The sequence below is a fragment of the Nycticebus coucang genome, chromosome 2 (assembly GCF_027406575.1).
Source record: "Nycticebus coucang isolate mNycCou1 chromosome 2, mNycCou1.pri, whole genome shotgun sequence".
Lineage (NCBI taxonomy): Eukaryota > Metazoa > Chordata > Mammalia > Primates > Lorisidae > Nycticebus > Nycticebus coucang.
Window position 1 is genome coordinate 118,401,601 of NC_069781.1, and position 17,892 is coordinate 118,419,492.

At 53.2% G+C, this 17,892-nt stretch overlaps 1 protein-coding gene across 2 annotated transcripts in view; it reads right to left on the reverse strand.

The window, feature by feature from the left end:
• Nucleotides 1-12,640, reverse strand: part of HCN2 (hyperpolarization activated cyclic nucleotide gated potassium and sodium channel 2) — a 34,908-nt gene extending 22,268 nt beyond the window's left edge. The window contains exon 1 of one of the 2 annotated variants that reach the window (XM_053581633.1): nt 11,935-12,640. In XM_053581633.1, the coding sequence (XP_053437608.1) occupies nt 11,935-12,572 (638 nt within the window). In that variant the 5' untranslated portion in view covers nt 12,573-12,640. The remainder of the gene's footprint in view (nt 1-11,934) is intronic. The other variant, XM_053581634.1, reaches the window with a different exon arrangement.
• Nucleotides 12,641-17,892: the final 5,252 nt, after the last annotated feature.

Consider the following 17,892-nt stretch of genomic DNA (forward strand, 5'->3'; position numbering starts at 1 on the left):
AGGCCTGGGTTGGCACCTGCTCACTAGCACCAATGACCTTGAATGAGTTCCTCCAGCCCTTTGGAACCTCAGTCTCTTCTTCCATCAGCCCACATGTGTTGTAATGTTCTTTAAAAGAACATGGGGGCTGGGCACAGTGGCTCATGCCTATAATGCTAGTACTCTGGGAGGCTGAGGTAGGAGGATCCCTTAAACTCAGGAGCTCAAGACCAGCTTGAGGAAGGCAACACCCCTTCTCTACTAAAATAGAAAAATCAGAAAATTAGCTGGGTGGGTGATGCCTGTGGCTCAGTGGGTAGGGCACCGGCCCCATATACTGAGGGTGGCGGGTTCAAACCTGGCCCTGGCCAAAACGCAACAAAAAAATAGCTGGGCATTGTGGCGGGCACCCGTAGTCCCAGCTACTTGGGAGGCTGAGGCAAAAGAATCACCTAAGCCCAGGAGTGGGAGGTTGCTGTGAGCTGTGACACATTGGCATTCTACCGAGGGCAACAAAGTAAATCTGTCTCAAAAAAAGAAAAAAGAAAAATGAGCTGGGGATCTTGGTGGGCACCCATAGTCCCAGCTACTTGGGAGGGAGGCTGAGGCAGGAGGATTCCTTGAACTTCCCGAGTCTGAGGTTGCTGTGAGGTAGGCACTCTACCCCAGGTCAACAGCATGAGACATTGTCTCAAAACAAAAACAAAACAAAAACAAAAAACCATGGGAGACTCCAGCCACGAGGGGGAGGGAGACTGGGTCTTTGGGAAGCCTTCCCATACAAACCTGCCTGGGGTGAGAGAGCTAAGAAGGGCTGACAACAGTTCTGGGTGGAGATGGGTTCCTCCTCAGAACTTTAAGGACAAAGTCAAGGGCGGCTCCTGTGGCTCTGTCGGTAGGGCGCCGGCCCCATATACCGAGGGTGGCGGGTTCAAACCCGGCCCCGGCCAAACTGCAACCAAAAAATAGCCGGGCGTTGTGGCAGGCGCCTGTAGTCCCAGCTGCTGGGGAGGCTGAGGCAAGAGAATCGCTTAAGCCCAGGAGTTGGAGGTTGCTGTGAGCTGTGTGAGGCCACGGCACTCTACCGAGGGCCATAAAGTGAGACTCTGTCTCTACAAAAAAAAAAAAAAAAAAAAAAAAAAAAAAGGACAAAGTCAAATGACTCTGCTCGAAATTCAAGACCTTCCTTTGCCTGAACCTAGACACAGTACGTCAATTCAGACCCCTGATTTGGGGCATCTACTCATCAAGACCCCCAGAGCCGGCTCAGCGCCTGTGGCTCAAACAGCTAAGGTGCCAGCCACACATACCTGAGCTGGCAGGTTCGCATCCAGCCTGGGCCACCAAACAACGACTGCAACCAAAAAATAGCTGGGTGTTGTGGCAGGTACCTGTAATCCCAGCTACTTGGGAGGCAGAGGTAGGAGAATTGCTTGAGCCCAGAAGTTGGAGGTTGCTGTGAGCTGTGATGCCACAGCACTCTACTCAGGGTGACAGCTTGAGGTTCTGTCTCAAAAAAAAGAAAAAAAAGAAGAGCCCCAGAGCCTTGGCACTCTTTAGGATTGAGGGGGGTCCCACCTGTCTGCTCACCCCCTCCAGCCCCCAGAAGCCACTGTAGAACTCTGAGTCCCAGTTTACCCTCTCTGGTCTGAGACTGCCCCCCACCTTCGGGGCACAAACCTTGGCACAAAACGAGTGAGAGGGACTAACTGAAAAGGCCATGGAGTTGCTTAGAAACACCCAGCAAGGCTTCAGAAACTACCAAGAGGGCCCAAAAACCCCTGGGAGGTGGGCCTGGAAACCACTGGGGAATGTAAAAACAGTCTAAAGAGCCACATGACACTAGGGCCTCATTTATAAGTGACTCTTCACAGACATTCCCTCCTCTGTTCTTGGGGCAGGATGGGGTGAGAGCAGGTATCACATCTCCTCACTAACAAATCAGAAAGGTTTCCCAGCCAGGAAGTGGGGGTGCAAGAACAGACCCAGGCCCTCTGGCCCCCAGAGCCTGTCTTCTGCCACCCTCACTGTGTGGGGATCTCCTTGATGGGCCTTAAACCCCAAAGCCCATTCTTCCCTTCTTTTGGGCTACACAGCCTGGGCCTAGCCACTTTCCCTCTCTGATCCTCAGTACCTCACAGCCCAGTGTGGGGAAGCCCCTTACCCACTGACGCTTGCAGAGACCTGCTGGCATAAGCAGGCTGAGGCTACCCACTGCTTCCCAGTGCTAACCAGGGACAAGCCACTTGTCTGTCAAGGGGGTGGGAGGCTTCACAGCAAGAACTTTAATGAATATAATGAAATCCTGTACTATAAAAAATAGTCTCAAACAGGGCAGTGCCTGTGGCTTAAAGGGGTAGGGCACCGGTCCCATATGCCGGAGTTGGTGGGTTCAAACCCAGCCCCGGCCAAAAAAAAACTGCAAAAAAAAAAAAAAAAGAAAGAAAGAAAAAAGTCTCAAACAAATAGCAATGAGGCCCCGAGGATGATCCCACTTCTACTGCTCCTTCTCCAGCCCAGCCTTAAGCAGGCAGAGAGGGAAACCAAGCCCTGAGAACTCAGTCCCTCCTCTGGCAGCTGTCCAGCCATTCTCTCTTGGCTCAGACAGGGAAACTGAGGCTCCTCTAGCAGCAAGTGACAGAGTGAACTGGAACCCAGACATGGAGACTATAGGCAGCCCCTCTCAGAATTCCCATGCTGGGAGTGACCCTATCTCTCTAGAGCCAGCTGGGGTAGGTTGGTGGGGCAAGGCCTCTGATCCACTTGGGTGACAGATGGGGAAACTGAGACCCATTGAGCTGAGGTGGTGGGCATCCCTCTTCCCATGGGACCCTTGGTCCCGTACATGGTGGGGAGGGTCTACCCTGGGGGAGTCCTTAGCACCCGTGGAACAGAGATGTCCTAGGAGGCCGAGATCAGGGGCACCTGGGCCTTTCCCCATGGGATTCAAGATTCGACAGGAAGGCCGTCCAGGAATTAGAGATGGGGAAAATCCATGAGGGGATTAGGGGCCTGAGGTCAGGCGATTAAGAGTGAGCTGCAGGATGGAGGATTAGGAGCCTGAGCCCTGATGTGGAGTCAATATCTGTGGCAGGTGTGAGGGATTAAGAAAGGGAGACTCCAGTGGGGGACAGCCCAGGCTCCTGGCAATCCCAAGGCAGGGCACTGACCAGACTGAGAGGCATGTGGGGACCTGGGGCAAAGAAGACCAGACAGGCACAGTCCCCTTGAAGCTTCCAGCCCATCCATACCAGAGCAGATGGACTGGATGCTTCAAAGCAACCAGGGGGCACCTCAGTCATGCTGCAGAGAGAGTGTCAAGTGCAAAGGGCCTGAGGTGCAGTGGGCTCTTCTCTTTCAAGGTCAACCCAGTTGGAGTTTTCCTTTTTTAGCCTCTCTTTATTTGGAGATAGAATTTTATTCTGTTGTCCAGGCTAGAGTGCTGTGGCATCATCATAACTCACAGCAACTTCAAACTCCTGGGCTCAAGTGAGCCTCCTGCCTCAGCCTCCCAAGTAGCCCTCCCAAGTGGGACTACAGGTGCATGCCACAAGGCCCAGATATTTTTTTTTCCTATTTTTAGTAGAGATGAGCTAGTCTTGAGCTCCTGAGTTCAAGCAATACACCTGCCTCAGCCCACAGAGTGCTAGGATTACAGGAGTTAGCCACTGTGCCTAGAGTGATGTTTTTGAAGTAGGGAATTTAGAGAAGGTCCTGGAGAGAGGAGGGAGATCTTGGACACCCCCACCCCTGACACCTATATGAGACACTTCACCAGAGAGTAAGCCTGGGCCTCAAACCTCCATCTGGGAAATGGGAGTGTCTATGTGCCTCCATTGTCCTCCACAGGCCTGAGCTGATGCCAGCCTTCCTGCTAAGTCAGGAGCCAGAGAAACCCTCACTCCTACCCTTCATCTCCCTCCCATGTGGGGTTTATCCTGAGCTCTAATGCAGGGATTCATCACCCAGGGATTTAAAGAGTAGCACCCCATCCTAATCTCCTACTGATCCTCTAGGCCATCTGGGGTGGGGTCAGGGGTGTCCAGTCCTATTAGGTTCTTGGAAAGAACCCTTCCCCCCTGACCTCCCAGGGAGCCCAGGGAACCTGACAGAGTGAGCACCTACAGGTTTGGGCTTTGTTTAAACACCTCTGAGGCACAAGACAGGGACCAATTCATCTTTTTTCCTTCACCCCAGGCCTCTTCAGGAACAAACAATTCAAGAACACTTAAAATTGGCAGCAACAGGAGAGACTAAAGACAGACCTCAGAGGCACTAATAGACATGGGAACTGGATGAAGGGCAATAAGGAAGCTACTGGCTCAACCGTTCTCTCTCAGGAAATGAAGATTCTACTGCTAGGGACCAGCCCTCCACTCCCTAGGCCAGAGGTCCCAAGGACAAAGCCCTGACTCACTCAGGCTTCTGCTCACCAGGCCATCTTCAGGGTGGCGACAAGTGCAGAGAAAGTTACCACCCCAGAGTAGGAGATGGGGTTCACCAGCTGGGCCCCCCAGGGACTGTCCCCACACCTGCCCCATTGCTCCCCATTGGGAGATTTTCTCCTTTGCACGTCACAGGTTTTTCTTTTTTTTGAGACAGAGCCTCAAGCTGTTGCCCTGGGTAGAGTACCGTGGCGTCACAGCTCACAGCAATCTCCAACTCCTGGGCTTAAGCGATTTTCTTACCTCCGCCTCCCAAGTACCTGTGATTACAGGTGCCCACCACAACACCTGGTTATTTTTTGGTTGTAGTTGTCATTGTTGTTTGGCAGGCCAGGGCTGGATTGGAACCCGCCAGCTCTGATGTATGTGGCTGGCGCCTTAGCCACTTGAGTACAGGTCCCGAGCCACGTCTCAGGCTTTTCTATGTTTGAACTTGTGCCCTTTAGGATCAGGGTGGTTGGACTGAAGGTAATAGAAATAATAATTGTATTTATTTATTAAAAATAATTTTTTTGAAACAGAATTTTACTTGGTCGCTCTTGGTAGAGTGCCATGGCATCATAGCTCACAGCAACCTCAAACTCTTGGACTCAAGTGATCCTCTTGTCTCAGTTTCTCAAGCAACTAGGACTACAGGCACCTGCCACAACACCTACCTATTTTTAGAGATGGGGTTTGGCTCTTACTTAGGCTAGTCTCCAACTCCTGAGCTCAAGCAATCCACCCACCTTAGCCTCCCACAGTGCTAGGATTACAGGTGTGAGCCACCACACCCAGCTTTGTATGTATTTTTTAAATAATTATATTCAAAAGAGAGTCAGTAGCCGGGCATTGTGGCAGGCGCCTGTAGTCCCAGCTACTTGGGAGGCTGAGTCAAGAGAATCGTGTAAGCCCAAGGATTTGGAGGTTGCTGTGAGCTGTGTGACTCCACAGCAGTCTACCGAGGGCGATAAGGTGAGACTCTGTCTCTACAAAAAAAAAAAAAAAGAGAGAGAGGCAGAAAGGGGTGGTGACTCAGTAAGTAGGGTGCCTGCCCCATATACCGAGGGTGGCGGGTTTGAAACCTGGACCCAGCCAAACTGCAACAAAAAATAGTCCAGCACTGTGGCTGGTGCCTATAATCCCAGCTACTTGGGAGGCTGAGGCAAGAGAATCAACTAAGCCCAAGAGCTGGAGGTTGCTGTGAGCTGTGATGCTATAGCAGTCTACCGAAGGCAAAAAAGTGAGACTCTGTCTCTAAAAAAAAGAGAGAGAGAGAGAGAGGCAGAAGATTCTCCCAAGGCCCCAGGAATTCTGTGAAGCCAAATCCCTCCTTTCCTTTGGTTTTCTCACCTGTTCCGATTTAGGCACAAACCTTAATAATGTGCAAAGGAGGAAAATCAAACCTCCTAAACCCCAAATCCATCTCTGTGCCCCTTGAAAACTTGCTTTGCCACCAAATCCGTGGGAGATCCTGGAACATCTCTTGGGCTTTTTTTTTTTTCCTTTTTTTTTTTTTTGAGACAGTCTCACTCTGTTGTCCTGGGTACAGTGCCATGGTATTACATCTCACAGCAACCTCAAATTCTTGGGCTCAAACAATTCTCTTGCCTCAGCATCTCAAGTAGCTGGGACTGCAGTAATCCATACAACCTGGCTTCTCTTGGGGCTACTATGTACCAGGAGCAGAGGCCAGAGCTGCCTCCAGTCCCGTGGCCCTGCATAACAAGTGTCCCTTTAGCACCCATCCATGCCTGCCCAGGAAGCTGAAATCAAGATCAGACCTGCCTCTGTTCCTTGGCAAATGCAAAAATGTGGCACCAGCTGTGTGCCAGAGACTGGGATTTGGTAAGTGGAAGAGGCCACTTCTGAGCAAATGAACAGCACAAACTTGGAGCGGGGTAGAGCAAACAAGGCCCATTCGATTGTATAAATGGAGCCCAGGGGAGTTACCCTGCAAGCTGAAAGCTGAAGGTCAGATCCAGGGTATGGGCACGCCTTGTAGGGGCATAGCTGGGGCAGACGCTTGCCATGCAACAGGAAGAGGAGGAGACGAGGCTATGTGAGGCCCACGAGTCATTGGCCTGACTGTGAAAGGTAGATACCTACTTCTCTCTTCTCTTCTACCAACACCACCTCACATATGAGGAAACTGAGGCAATGAGGCCCAGAAAGGACTGGTCTGGGCTCCAAGTCCTGAGTCAGCTGCAGATGGATGCAGAGGCTGCTCCTGCTTGGAAGAAACTGCTTTGAAACGCCCTCCACAGTGGGTCCCACCCTCCATACATGCAACTTTCCTGCTTCCTGGCTTGGCCCAGCTGTTTTTGTGTCTGGGACACCATCTGCACCTTCCCCCAAGACCATCTCAATGCCCCTCATCTGCAGTATGGACAGTGAGGGATGTTCCAGTTCATCAAACATTAATTGTCCTATCCAGTTAGGACAATTGGATAGTGCCAGGCAGGTATAGACATGGGGTGGGATTCACAGGAAAAGGCAAAGTCACATCAAGAAAGAAGAGAAACCTCCAGCCTCCAGGTCAAGAGCTAGAGCTGGGGAATAGGGGAGGCTCCTTCTCCCTTTTTCTTTTATTTCTTAAAAAAGAAAAATTTTTTTTTGAGACAGAGGCTCACTTTGGGAGGTGAGACACCTAGCACTCTTGGAGGCCAAGGCAGGTGGATTGCCTGAGTCATGGATTCAAGACCAGCCTGAGCAAGAGCAAGACCCTGTCTCTAAAAATTGCTGGGCATTGGGTGGCGTCTGTGGCTCAAGGAGTAGGGCGCCGGTCCCATATGCCGGAGGTGGAGGGTTCAAACCCAGGCCCGGCCAAAAATAAATAAATAAATAAATAAATAAAAATTGCTGGGCACTGTGGCAGGTGCCTATAGTCCCAGCTACTCAGGAGGCTCAGACAAGAGAATTGCTTGAGCCCAAGAGTTCGAAGTTGCTGTAAGCTATGACACCACTGCACTCTACCGAGGGTGACAAAGCGAGATTCTGTCTGCACTCTACCCAGGGTGACAGCTTGAGGCTCTGTCTCAAAAAACAAACAAACAAACAAAAAAAAAACAGTCTCACTCTGTTGCCCCAGGCTAGAGTGCCATGGTAGCTCACAGTAACCTCAAACTCCTGGATTCAAGCATTCCTCCTGCCTCAGCCTCCCAAGCAGCTGGGACTATAGATGCCTACCCACAATGCCCAGCTAATTTTTCTATTTGTAGTAGAGACAGGGTCTAGATCTTGCTCAGTCTGGGCTTGAACTCCTGTGCTCAAGGAATCCTTCCATCCTGGCCTCCCAGAGTGCTGGGATCATAGATGTGAGCCATTGTGCCTGGCCTCCCTTTTCCTTTGAAACGGTGTGTGGTGCCTGTGGATTGTCACCAATGCAGACAGTTTTCACACCTCCAATTTATGAGAACAAAAGGGGCAAATGTGGAAAGAAGAAAGAGGTCTCCCCACACTCCACACACAGTTTTAAGAAATTAACATAGGCTTGGAGCCTGTAGCTCAAGTGGCTAAGGCGTCAGCCACATAGACCAGAGCTGGAGGGTTCAAATTCAGCCTGGGCCACCAAACAACAATGACAACTACAACCAAAAAATAGCTGGGCGTTGTGGTGGGCGCCTGTAGTCCCACCTACTTGGGAGGCTGAGGCAAGAGAATCACTTAAGCCCAGGAGTTGGAGGTTGCTGTGAGCTGTAATGTCACTGCACTCTACCCAGGGTGACAGCTTGAGGCTCTGTCTCAAGGGAAAAAAAAAAGAAATTAACATAAATACATATATTGTACCCCTTGGCAACCCTCAATATCGTAAACAATTTCCAGAGTGCTTTGTTCTTCCCATTTCTCCTTGGCTTGGCTGGGACCCAGAGAGGCTGGGCTGCTAGGAGCCAAGAGCGTGGAGAATCAGCAAGCCTGTCCAGATGGGAACCTCACATCTGCACTGACTAGCTGTGTGGTTTTGAGCAAGTGACTTTACCTCTTTGGGTCTCTCTTTCCACCCATGTAAAATGGGACAATACCTCCCTCACCATTGTAATAATTAATATTATTAAATCAGATACTCATAAGGTGCTTCCAACAGCTCCTAGTCTGGTGCTGGGGAGCATTACTCTTATGATATACTTGGAGTCTATTTCTGTATTGAATGAGAAAGGTGTAGAAGGGGCATAGGTTCCAAAGTATGGGAGTCTTGTAGAGGCCCCACTGTACCCAACACTGGCAACATCTAAGTCCTTTTGTAAACATTGAGACTGGCACAGTGGCTCACACCTGTTATTCCAGAACTTTGGGAAGTCAAGGCAAGAGGATCACTTGAGGCCAGAAGTTGGAGGCTGCAGTGAACAATGATCATGCCATTGTATTCTAGCCTACGCTACAAAGCAAGACTCTGTCTGTATATACATACATAGAAACATGCGTACTTTTTTTTTTTTTTTTAGAGACAAGAGTCTCATTTTGTCGCCCTCGGTAGAGTGCCTGGCATCATAGCTCACAGCAACCTCAAACTCTTGGGCTCAAGCGATTCTCTTGTCTCAGCCTCCTGAATAGCTGGGACTATAGATGCCCACTATAACGTCCAGCTATTTTTAGAGATGGGGTCTTGCTCTTACTCAGGCTGGTCTTGAACCTGTGAGCTCAGGCAATCCACCCACCTTGGCCTCCCAGAGTGCTAGTATTACAGGTGTGAGCCACTGCGCCTGGCCAATAAAATAATTTTTTTGAGACTCAAGTCTTACTCTGTCACCCTGGGTAGAGTACCATGGCATCATAGCTCACAGCAAATTCAAACTCAAAAGATTCACTTGCCTCTGCCTCCCAAATAGCTGGGACTACAGGCACCCACCATAAGCACCAGCTAGTTTTTCTTTTCTTTTTTTTTTTTTTTGAGACAGAGTCTCACTTTTTTTTTTAAACGTTTTGTTTTATTTTATTTTATTTTATTTATTTATTTATTTTGTGGCTTTTGGCCGGGGCTAGGTTTGAACCCGCCACCTCCGGCATATGGGACCAGCGCCCTACTCCTTGAGCCACAGGCGCCGCCCTCAGAGTCTCACTTTATTGCCCTTGGTAGAGTGCTGTGGTGTCACAGCTCACAGCAACCCCCAACTCTTGGGCTTAGGTGATTCTCTTGCCTCAGCCTCCTGAGTAGCTGGGACTACAGGCGCCTGCCACAACACCCGGCTATTTTTTGTTGCAGTTTGGCCAGAGCCGGGCTCAAACCTGCCACCCTCAGTATATGGGGTTGGTGCCCTACCCACTGAGCCACAGGCGCCACCCTAGATTTTCTATTTTTAGTAGAGATGAGATCTTACTCTTGCTTAGGCTGGTCTTGAACTCCTCAGCTCAAGCAATCCACCCACCTTAGTCTCCCAGAGGGTAGAATTACAGGCATGAGCCACCTTACCCAGACAAATAAAATAAAATCTAACCACCTTGCTCTCTCTTGTAGTTAAATACAGATCACATTTACCCGATCCCTGATTACTAACCTCCAATTTTTCAATTTTTCTGCCCAGCTGGGATCTTACAGCTCACATGGCCTCTCTGTATTTCAGAGCATGGAGCAGAGCCCCAAGGTGATTGTGCCCAAGTGGAGCACAAAACTGAGGGAGCATCACCCCTCCTACCAACCTTCTCCTTCATCCACCCAGAGATTAGTCCACCTGCCCCCACAAGTCTCACATTGCTCCTCTGTAGCCAAGAGAAAGCCCACAGCTGCCAGCCCCCAACGCCAGTCTTGTACCACCACTTGTGGGCTGGTACTGTGAGGGTGGGGAGGTGCTGTTGGCAGACATGCTGGAGGGGACCAAGAGGAGTGGGTGCTTTCTGCACCTCCCTGCCCACCAGGTCCCTCATGGCACTAGCACCCCATTCAAAATGGGGCCAGGTAGACCAGTGGGCCCTGAAAAACCAGTCCATCCTTTCCCGCTGAGCCCATTTCAGATTAGAACACCAGGCTGACACTGACCAGAGATCTTCCAGCTAGAACCATCTGTAGGGAAATACCGAGCCCCCCTCAAGCAGGGTAGGAGGATCCAGCAATCCTTCTGAGCCCCTCCTGGGCTCTCCCACCCCTGGCCTCTCTTGAAATCCAGAGTACTGCTCAGAGCTGTGTTCACCTCTCAGGAAGGCCTTAGGATGGGAAATTGGAATTCCAGGCTTTCTTCCAGGCTCTTTCCCTAACTGTGCGTCCTGGGCCTATTCCCCAGTCAAGTGCTAGGGGTGCAGAGGGACCAAGGAAAGGAAACAACCCTTGCCCAGCTCTGGGGATCCAGAGGTAAATGTGGACCTCGCCCTGAGGGGCTCAGGCCTGGGGAAGGAGAGACTAGGACAAGGAAAAGAGCCCAGAATGCCAGCGCCCCCGAGCGCTGTCCACGGTGCTGAAACCTCACACACTCCGAGCGCGGAGCTTGGGGTGTGGGGTGAGTCCCACGGACACATGTGGCACCTGCACACAGCTCGCACCACTGCCTACTGATGCACCCGCACACTGGGAGAGCACACGCATGCATGCACACACACCACTTCTCCCCAGGACACACAAATCAGACTTCCTACCAACATATACACACCCACTGACTCAGGCACACCCTGAACAATGCACGCACACGCACCGCTGGAACACATACCAAGGACTCACCACGCAGACACACCCCTAGAGACACGCCTCCCCTAGATCGCCAGGCTCACCCTCCAGGACCCCTGTCCTCCTGCAGTTATACGCTCCTGTTCACGCACACATATATGGTCTGCCGTGATACCCACCGTTCACTCTCGCCGGCCACACAACCCAAGCCCAGGAACCAGAACCACAAACATGAGACCGTGGACCTGTGCCAGACCTTGCTCTCAGTCTTTCCAGGCATTAACTAGTTTAGTCCATATTAACATCTACAAACCCACAGACACATGGGTGCACCACTCAGCGGCCCGGGTTGAGAGGCTCACAGAAGACACTGTATGGGAACCACACAGCACGCTCCGCGTCTTCTCTCCGCAGGCAACCTAAGCCCCTGGACCCCGACGCAGATCCCCCTGGCAAAGGTGGAGACAGAGCGACCCGCGTTTGCTTAACCCCTTCTCCATCAGCTTTTCTCGGGTGCGTCCTTCCCGGGCGCCCTTCCTTTCCTCCTGGCTCCTGTTCCGCCGCCTCCCTCTTGCCCACGTTCCCCTCTATTTGTCCTCTCTGCCCCACAGTGCTCAGACGCTGGCCCTGACATCCGCGACTGGCGCCCACTCCACCCGCAGCGTTGGCAGGGCCAGGGATGTCAAAGTGCGTGGGAGGAGGCGCGCCGGGGTCACCCCAGGAGTCCGCGCGCGCCCCCCAGAACCCTCCAAAGGGCGGAGCCTCGAGCGCCCAGGTCACTCAGGGGCGGGTACCGGGCACGCCCTAGGTCGCCGAGGAGCCCCCGAGGTCACCGTCCCGGAGCTCCGCCCCGCCCTCCCCAAAGCGCTCCAAGGACTGCCCCAGTGCGCGTCCGTTCGCCGGGACCCCTCCACGCCGGTCGGCCCCTCCCGGAGGCGGTACCTGAAGTCGCTGTACGGATGGATGATCCAGGCCCCCGCCGACTTAACACGCTCCTGCTCTCGTTCCACGGCCTTCTGGCTGCCAAACATCCGCAGAGAGAACTTGTTGACGCCAGGCTGCAGGAGCGCGCCGAACTGGCGCTGCATGAAACTGGCCTGGCTGCCGCGCGGCTCCCCGGTCGGGCCCGCCTCCTCGCTGCCCGCTTCATCCGCCGGCGTTGGCCCAGCGCCCGGCCCCGGCGCGGGCCCGGCGGCCGCACCGCGACACGAGAACGACACCTTGGGCCCCCGCGCCGGGCCCTCCGGCCCCGCGGGGCTGCACTGCGGCTCGCCGCGCCCGCACTCGCCATTTGGGCTGCCCTTGGCTGTGCTCGCGGCGCCCGGGGTGCCCGGGCGGCCGCACGAGCTGTCGCGGCTGCGGAGCCGGGCCCGCGGGCCGCACTCGTCGGTCGCCTCGGGGGGCGCCGCATCGGTCCGGGGCGGCTGCTGGGGGGGCGCGGGCCCGGGGCCCGGGGGTGGAGCGGGAGGCGGCGGCGGGGGCGGCTGCTGTTGGGGGGGCGCGGGCGGCGGCGGCGGCGCCGGTGCGGGGGTCGCGCCCGGACTCTCCCCAGGCCGGCCGCCGCCCCCGCGCGCATCCATGGCGAGGCGGCGCCGGGCAGTGCGGAGCGGAGCCGCGGCCGCCGCCGCCGCCGGCCGGAGCCCGAGGGAGGGGGGGGAGGCGAGGGCGGGGCGGGGCGGAGCCGCGGGGGGCGGAGCCTCGGTTGCGGGGGAGGAGCGGGGGCAGGAGCCCCGCTTCTGCTTGCGCCCCCGTCCAGCGCGCCCAGCTTGGGCCTAGCGCAGAAGAAGCTAGAGCTGCTAGGTTTGGGGCATCCCAAGGTCACGCGGCCTGAAGCCTTGGAGACCTGCGCAAGCCTCTTCCCAGGAGGGTAAACTGAGGCCGGCGAAGAGTAAGGACGCGCCCAAGGTCATCGAGCCCAGCTGCAGGCAGCGGCTGTCTCTTGCGACTCAAGTTTTCACCTCTGTCCTGAGACCACAGCGCGGGGAGGGCTTGCGCTTCCAAGATGTGGGTCCCCTTGCCAGTGCCAGCCTCTTTTCCTTTCTGTAGATTTGAAGAGTCTCATAATAAAAGAGTGTTTTTTAAAGGCCACAAGAGCCCCTGCTTTGTCCCTTGTGGGCCCTGGACAAAAGACCCTTGAATTGTGTGTGGGGACGATTCTGGGAGTCTCAGGGGTCCCAGTCATTTTCTCTCCCTGGTCTGCATATTAGGACTCTGAGGCCATACCTGCAAGACAAGGAAAACAGGAAGAACCACCCAAGGGTGCTGACGACTCCCAATCCTAAAATGTGGGGATTGGAGTCTCCTGTAAGTCTGGTGGGCCTTAGGTTGGGGTACCAGGAAAACCCAGAGTCTGCCACCTCCTTTCCACAGATACTCACCATATAGCCCCACTGGGCTGCCTGTTCCTCTGTCTAGCTGTCCCTTGGCTCTTTAGTCTATCAGCTCGGAGGAGACAGAGTCTTCCTAGTCCAGAGGCAGCCTTAGGCTATTCCTGGGGCTGGAACCAGGCTGGGGTAGGTGCTCCTTGGTGCTGGTTTTTCCAGGTCCAGCCTCCCTAGCCCCCATCCCCAGCCTGCTCCAGCAACAAGCAGGGAGGGGGAGGGCATTGTAGAGAGGCAGAAAGACAGCACACACGAAGAAGCAGGGCTCAAAAAGGGCAAGAAGAACACCTCCACCAGGGAAGTGGAGGCAGGAGGCAGGCCTTTGGGAATCCTCCTGGGTCCTTGCCTCCATAGCACTTTTGAGCCTGATATCACTTTGGCTATTAATGGTGGGAATGTGAGGTGCCCTCCACCTACCTGGACATCAGAGCTATGAGGTGAAGATGTGTGCGGAGCTACCCAGTACACAGTAGGCACTTAGCAGTGTCTGTGGGTTGGGCCTGCTTAGTTTCATCTGACAGTGGAGCGCTGAGCCCAGCCTTCTCTACCCTATGTCAGGATACCCCACACCCTGGGGTCCTCTGTGCCCCTACACCAGCCCCAGTGGCCACTTCGCTGCAAGTGGGCAAGGCAGATGTCTGTCCTGAGGCAACTCAGGAGGTAGTTATGCCAGGCTGCAGTCCAGCCTAAGGGCAGATTCATGTTCCATATGAAGGGGGACCTTTTATGTTCACCCTAGGAAGATGTCAGGCCGGGCAGGTTGCCAGAGCCCTGGGGCTTGTGGCTGGGAGTGGGAAGGAGGCAGGACCTGCCACTCCATGCCCAGCAGCAGGAGAGGCAAGAAGGCAACTCCTCCTCAGGCACCCACTCGACCCTGTAGTCAGGAAGGATGCTAGGCTAGGGAGTCCAAGCTCCTCTCTGAGCCTGGGCTCCTTGTCATTGGGTCCTGGAAACTCTGCCCCAGCCCACAGTCCCAACCTGGCCAACCCACTGTCAGTGTGCACAGGGACCAGCCCTTGTCTCTGGTGTTACCACACGGACTCGCCCCCACACTCTTGGCATTTATTTATTTATTTTAAAAATACTTATTAAGTACCTATCCAGGTGGCTCCGCACCTGTGGCTCAAGCAGCTAAGGAGCCAGCCACATATACCTGAGCTGGCGGGTTCGAATCCAGCCCTGGCTCACCAAACAACAATGACAGCTGCCACCAAAAAATAGCCGGTCGTTGTGGCGGGCGCCTGTAGTCCCAGCAACTTGGGAGGTGGCGGCAGGAGAATCGCTTGAGCCCAGGAGGTGGAGGTTGCTGTGAGCTGTGATGCCACAGTACTCTACTCAGGGTGACAGCTTGAGGCTCTGTCTCAAAAAAAAAAAAAAAAGTACCTATACAGGAGCTGACAGCCAGGTAGAGGAGACAGTAAACATCACATCTAGCAATTATGATATAGTCTGATAGAAGGTGGTAAGTATTATACAAAAACTCAGGTCAGGAAGAGGGATGAAGGTTCTGGGGGAGGCCTCACTGTGGACTTCCATAGGAAGGGCATTCTTGGGCAGCTCCTGTGGTTCAGTGAGTAGGGTGCCAGCCCCATATACCGAGGGTGGCGGGTTCAAACCCGGCCACGGCCAAACTGCAACAAAAAAATAGCCGGGTGTTGAGCTGGGTGCCTGTAATCCAAGCTACTAGGGAGGCGGAGGCAAGAGAATCGCCTAAGCCCATGAACTGGAGGTTGTTGTGAGCTGTGATGACACAGCCCTCTACTGAGGGCAACAAAGTCAGACTCTGTCTCTTAAAAAAAAAAGGAAGGGCATTCTGGGCAGGCAGTACAGCCCATGCAAAGGCCCTGAGGCAGGACTACACCTGACTTGTGGAAGGAGCATCTTTTTTTTTTTTTTTTTTTGAGACAGAGCCTCAAGCTGTCACCCTGAGTAGAGTGCTTTGGCATCACAGCAACCTCAAACTCCTGGGCTTAAGCGATTCTCTTGCCTTCGCCTCCCAAGTACCTGGGACTATAGGTGCCTGCCACAACGCCCGGCTATTTTTTGGTTGTAGTTGTCATTGCTGTTTGGCAGGCCCAGGCTGGATTCGAACCCACCAGCTCTGGTGTATGTGGCTGGTGCCCTAGCCACTTGAGCCACAGGCGCCAAGTCATGGGAGGAGCATCTTAATATAAGCCCCAGGGGATGGGTTCAGGCAAGGAGGATGGAGGGCTGCAAATTAGGGGACATGGAAGCAAGTTAGGGGTCATAGACAGATATAAAAACTCTTCAGTCTATTTACATTAACTTCAGGTCTGGTTATTTGGCTCCTTGCTTGGAAGAATCTTAAGCAAAACTGATGCAACAGAGTGATCACAGACAGAAAGCAATTCCACACAAATAGCTTTCTTTTTTTTTGTTGTTGTAGAGACAGAGTTTCACTTTATTGCCCTCGGTAGAGTGCCGTGGCATCAAACAGCTCACAGCAACCTCCAACTCCTGGGCTTAGGCGATTCTCCTGCCTCAGCCTCCCGAGTAGCTGGGACTACAGGCGCCCGCCACAACGCCCGGCTATTTTTTTTGTTGTTGTTGTTGCAGTTTGGCCGGGGCTGAGTTTGAACCCGCCACCCTCGGCATATGGGGCCGGCGCCCTGCTCACTGAGCCACAGGCACCGCCCTTTCTTTTTTTTTTTTTTGAGGCAGAGTCTCAAGCTGTAGCCCTGGGTAGAGTGCCAGGGCGTCACAACTCACAGCAACCTCAAACTCTTGGGCTCAACCCCGCGGTTCTCAACCTGTCGTCATGACCCCTTTTTACTGTATTAAAGGTTTGTGGCATTAGGAAGGTTGAGAATCACTGGCTTAAGTGATTCTCTTGCCTCAGCCTCCCAGGTAGCTGGGACTATAGGCACCCGCCACAAAGCCCGACTGTTTTTTTTTTTTGTAGTTTTTGGCCGGGGCTGTGTTTGAATCCACCACCTCCAGCATATGGGGCCCTACCCCTTTGAGCCACAGGCGCCACCCACCAGCTATTTTTGTTGTTGTTGCAGTTGTCATTGTTGTTTAGCAGGCCCGGGCTGAGTTTGAATCTGCCAGCCTCGGTGTATGTGGCCAGTGTCCTACTTACTGAGCTACAGGCACCAAGCCGCCAGGTGTAAAATGTTACCAGATGATTGATATACATGATTAACAAGCGTTCTGAATTTTCCTGCAGCCCTTTCCCTTGAGTGGTACCCCTACCTCTAAAGTGCCTTCCAGACCTATATCTGGTACCTGCAGAATTGGTTCCTGCTTAACTCTCCCCCTGAGAGATATGGAGACTGAACATCTTTGTAGTTTGGGGCTTAAGGTTTGTCTTCTGCAGAGAACAAGGATGATGCTCTCCAGACTCTGTGACCTCTTTCAAGAGCTGCAAGGAAAAGTCACTTTTGGCCTTAGTCAGAAGCTTCACGAGGGGGTGTTATTACCTTGTTCAGGTATGTGGGTGAAATTCCCATGCTAGCATAAGCTTCATGAGGAACTGTTGAAGCCTTAATGACACACAAACTTAATGAGAAGGTTAAGAACGCATGGGCCGGGTGGCGCCTGTGGCTCAAAGTGGTAGGGCGCCGGTCCCATATGCCGAAGGTGGCAGGTTCAAACCCAGCCCCGGCCAAAAAAAAAAACCCACAAAAAAAAAAAAAAAGGGCGGCGCCTGTGGCTCAGTGAGTAGGGCGCCGGCCCCATATGCCGAGGGTGGCGGGTTCAAACCCAGCCCCGGCCAAACTGCAACCAAAAATAGCCGGGCGTTGTGGCGGGCGCCTGTAGTCCCAGCTGCTCGGGAGGCTGAGGCAAGAGAATCGCATAAGCCCAAGAGTTAGAGGTTGCTGTGAGCTGTGTGATGCCACAGCACTCTACCGAGGGCGGTACAGTGAGACTCGGTCTCTACAAAAAAAAAAAAAGAATTCATGGGCCAATTTTTTTTTTTTTTTTGAGACAGAGTCTCAAGCTGTCACCCTGGGTAGAGTGCCATGGCATCATAGCTCACAACAACTTTCAACTCTTGGGCTCAAGTGATCCTCTTGCCTCAGTTTTTCTATTTTTAGTAGAGATTGGGTCTTGCTTTTGCTCAGGCTGGTCTTGAACTCATGAGTTCAAGCAATCCACCCTCTCGTCAGCCTCCCAGAATGCTAGGATTACAGGCATGAGTCACCACGCCTGGCCCATGGGCCAATAGAAGAACAATGGCCACTAAAGGTCCCAGGTATGGTAACAATCAGGTCATACGTGGTAATAGTGAAGAAAATAAGTTGTAGTAAGACGAAGAAAAATGAAAATATAAAAATTATGGGTACTTCGGTGGTGCCTGTGGCTCAGTGAGTAGGGCACCGGCCCCATATGCCGAAGGTGGCGGGTTCAAGCCCAGCCCCGGCCAAACTGCAAAAAAAAAAAAAAAAAAAATTATGGGTACTTCAAAATAGGCAAGCATGGAACTATTAGCACGTGACACAATATATCTAATGTATAGAGGATTCCAGCAAAGGCTAATATAAGCAAGGTTAGG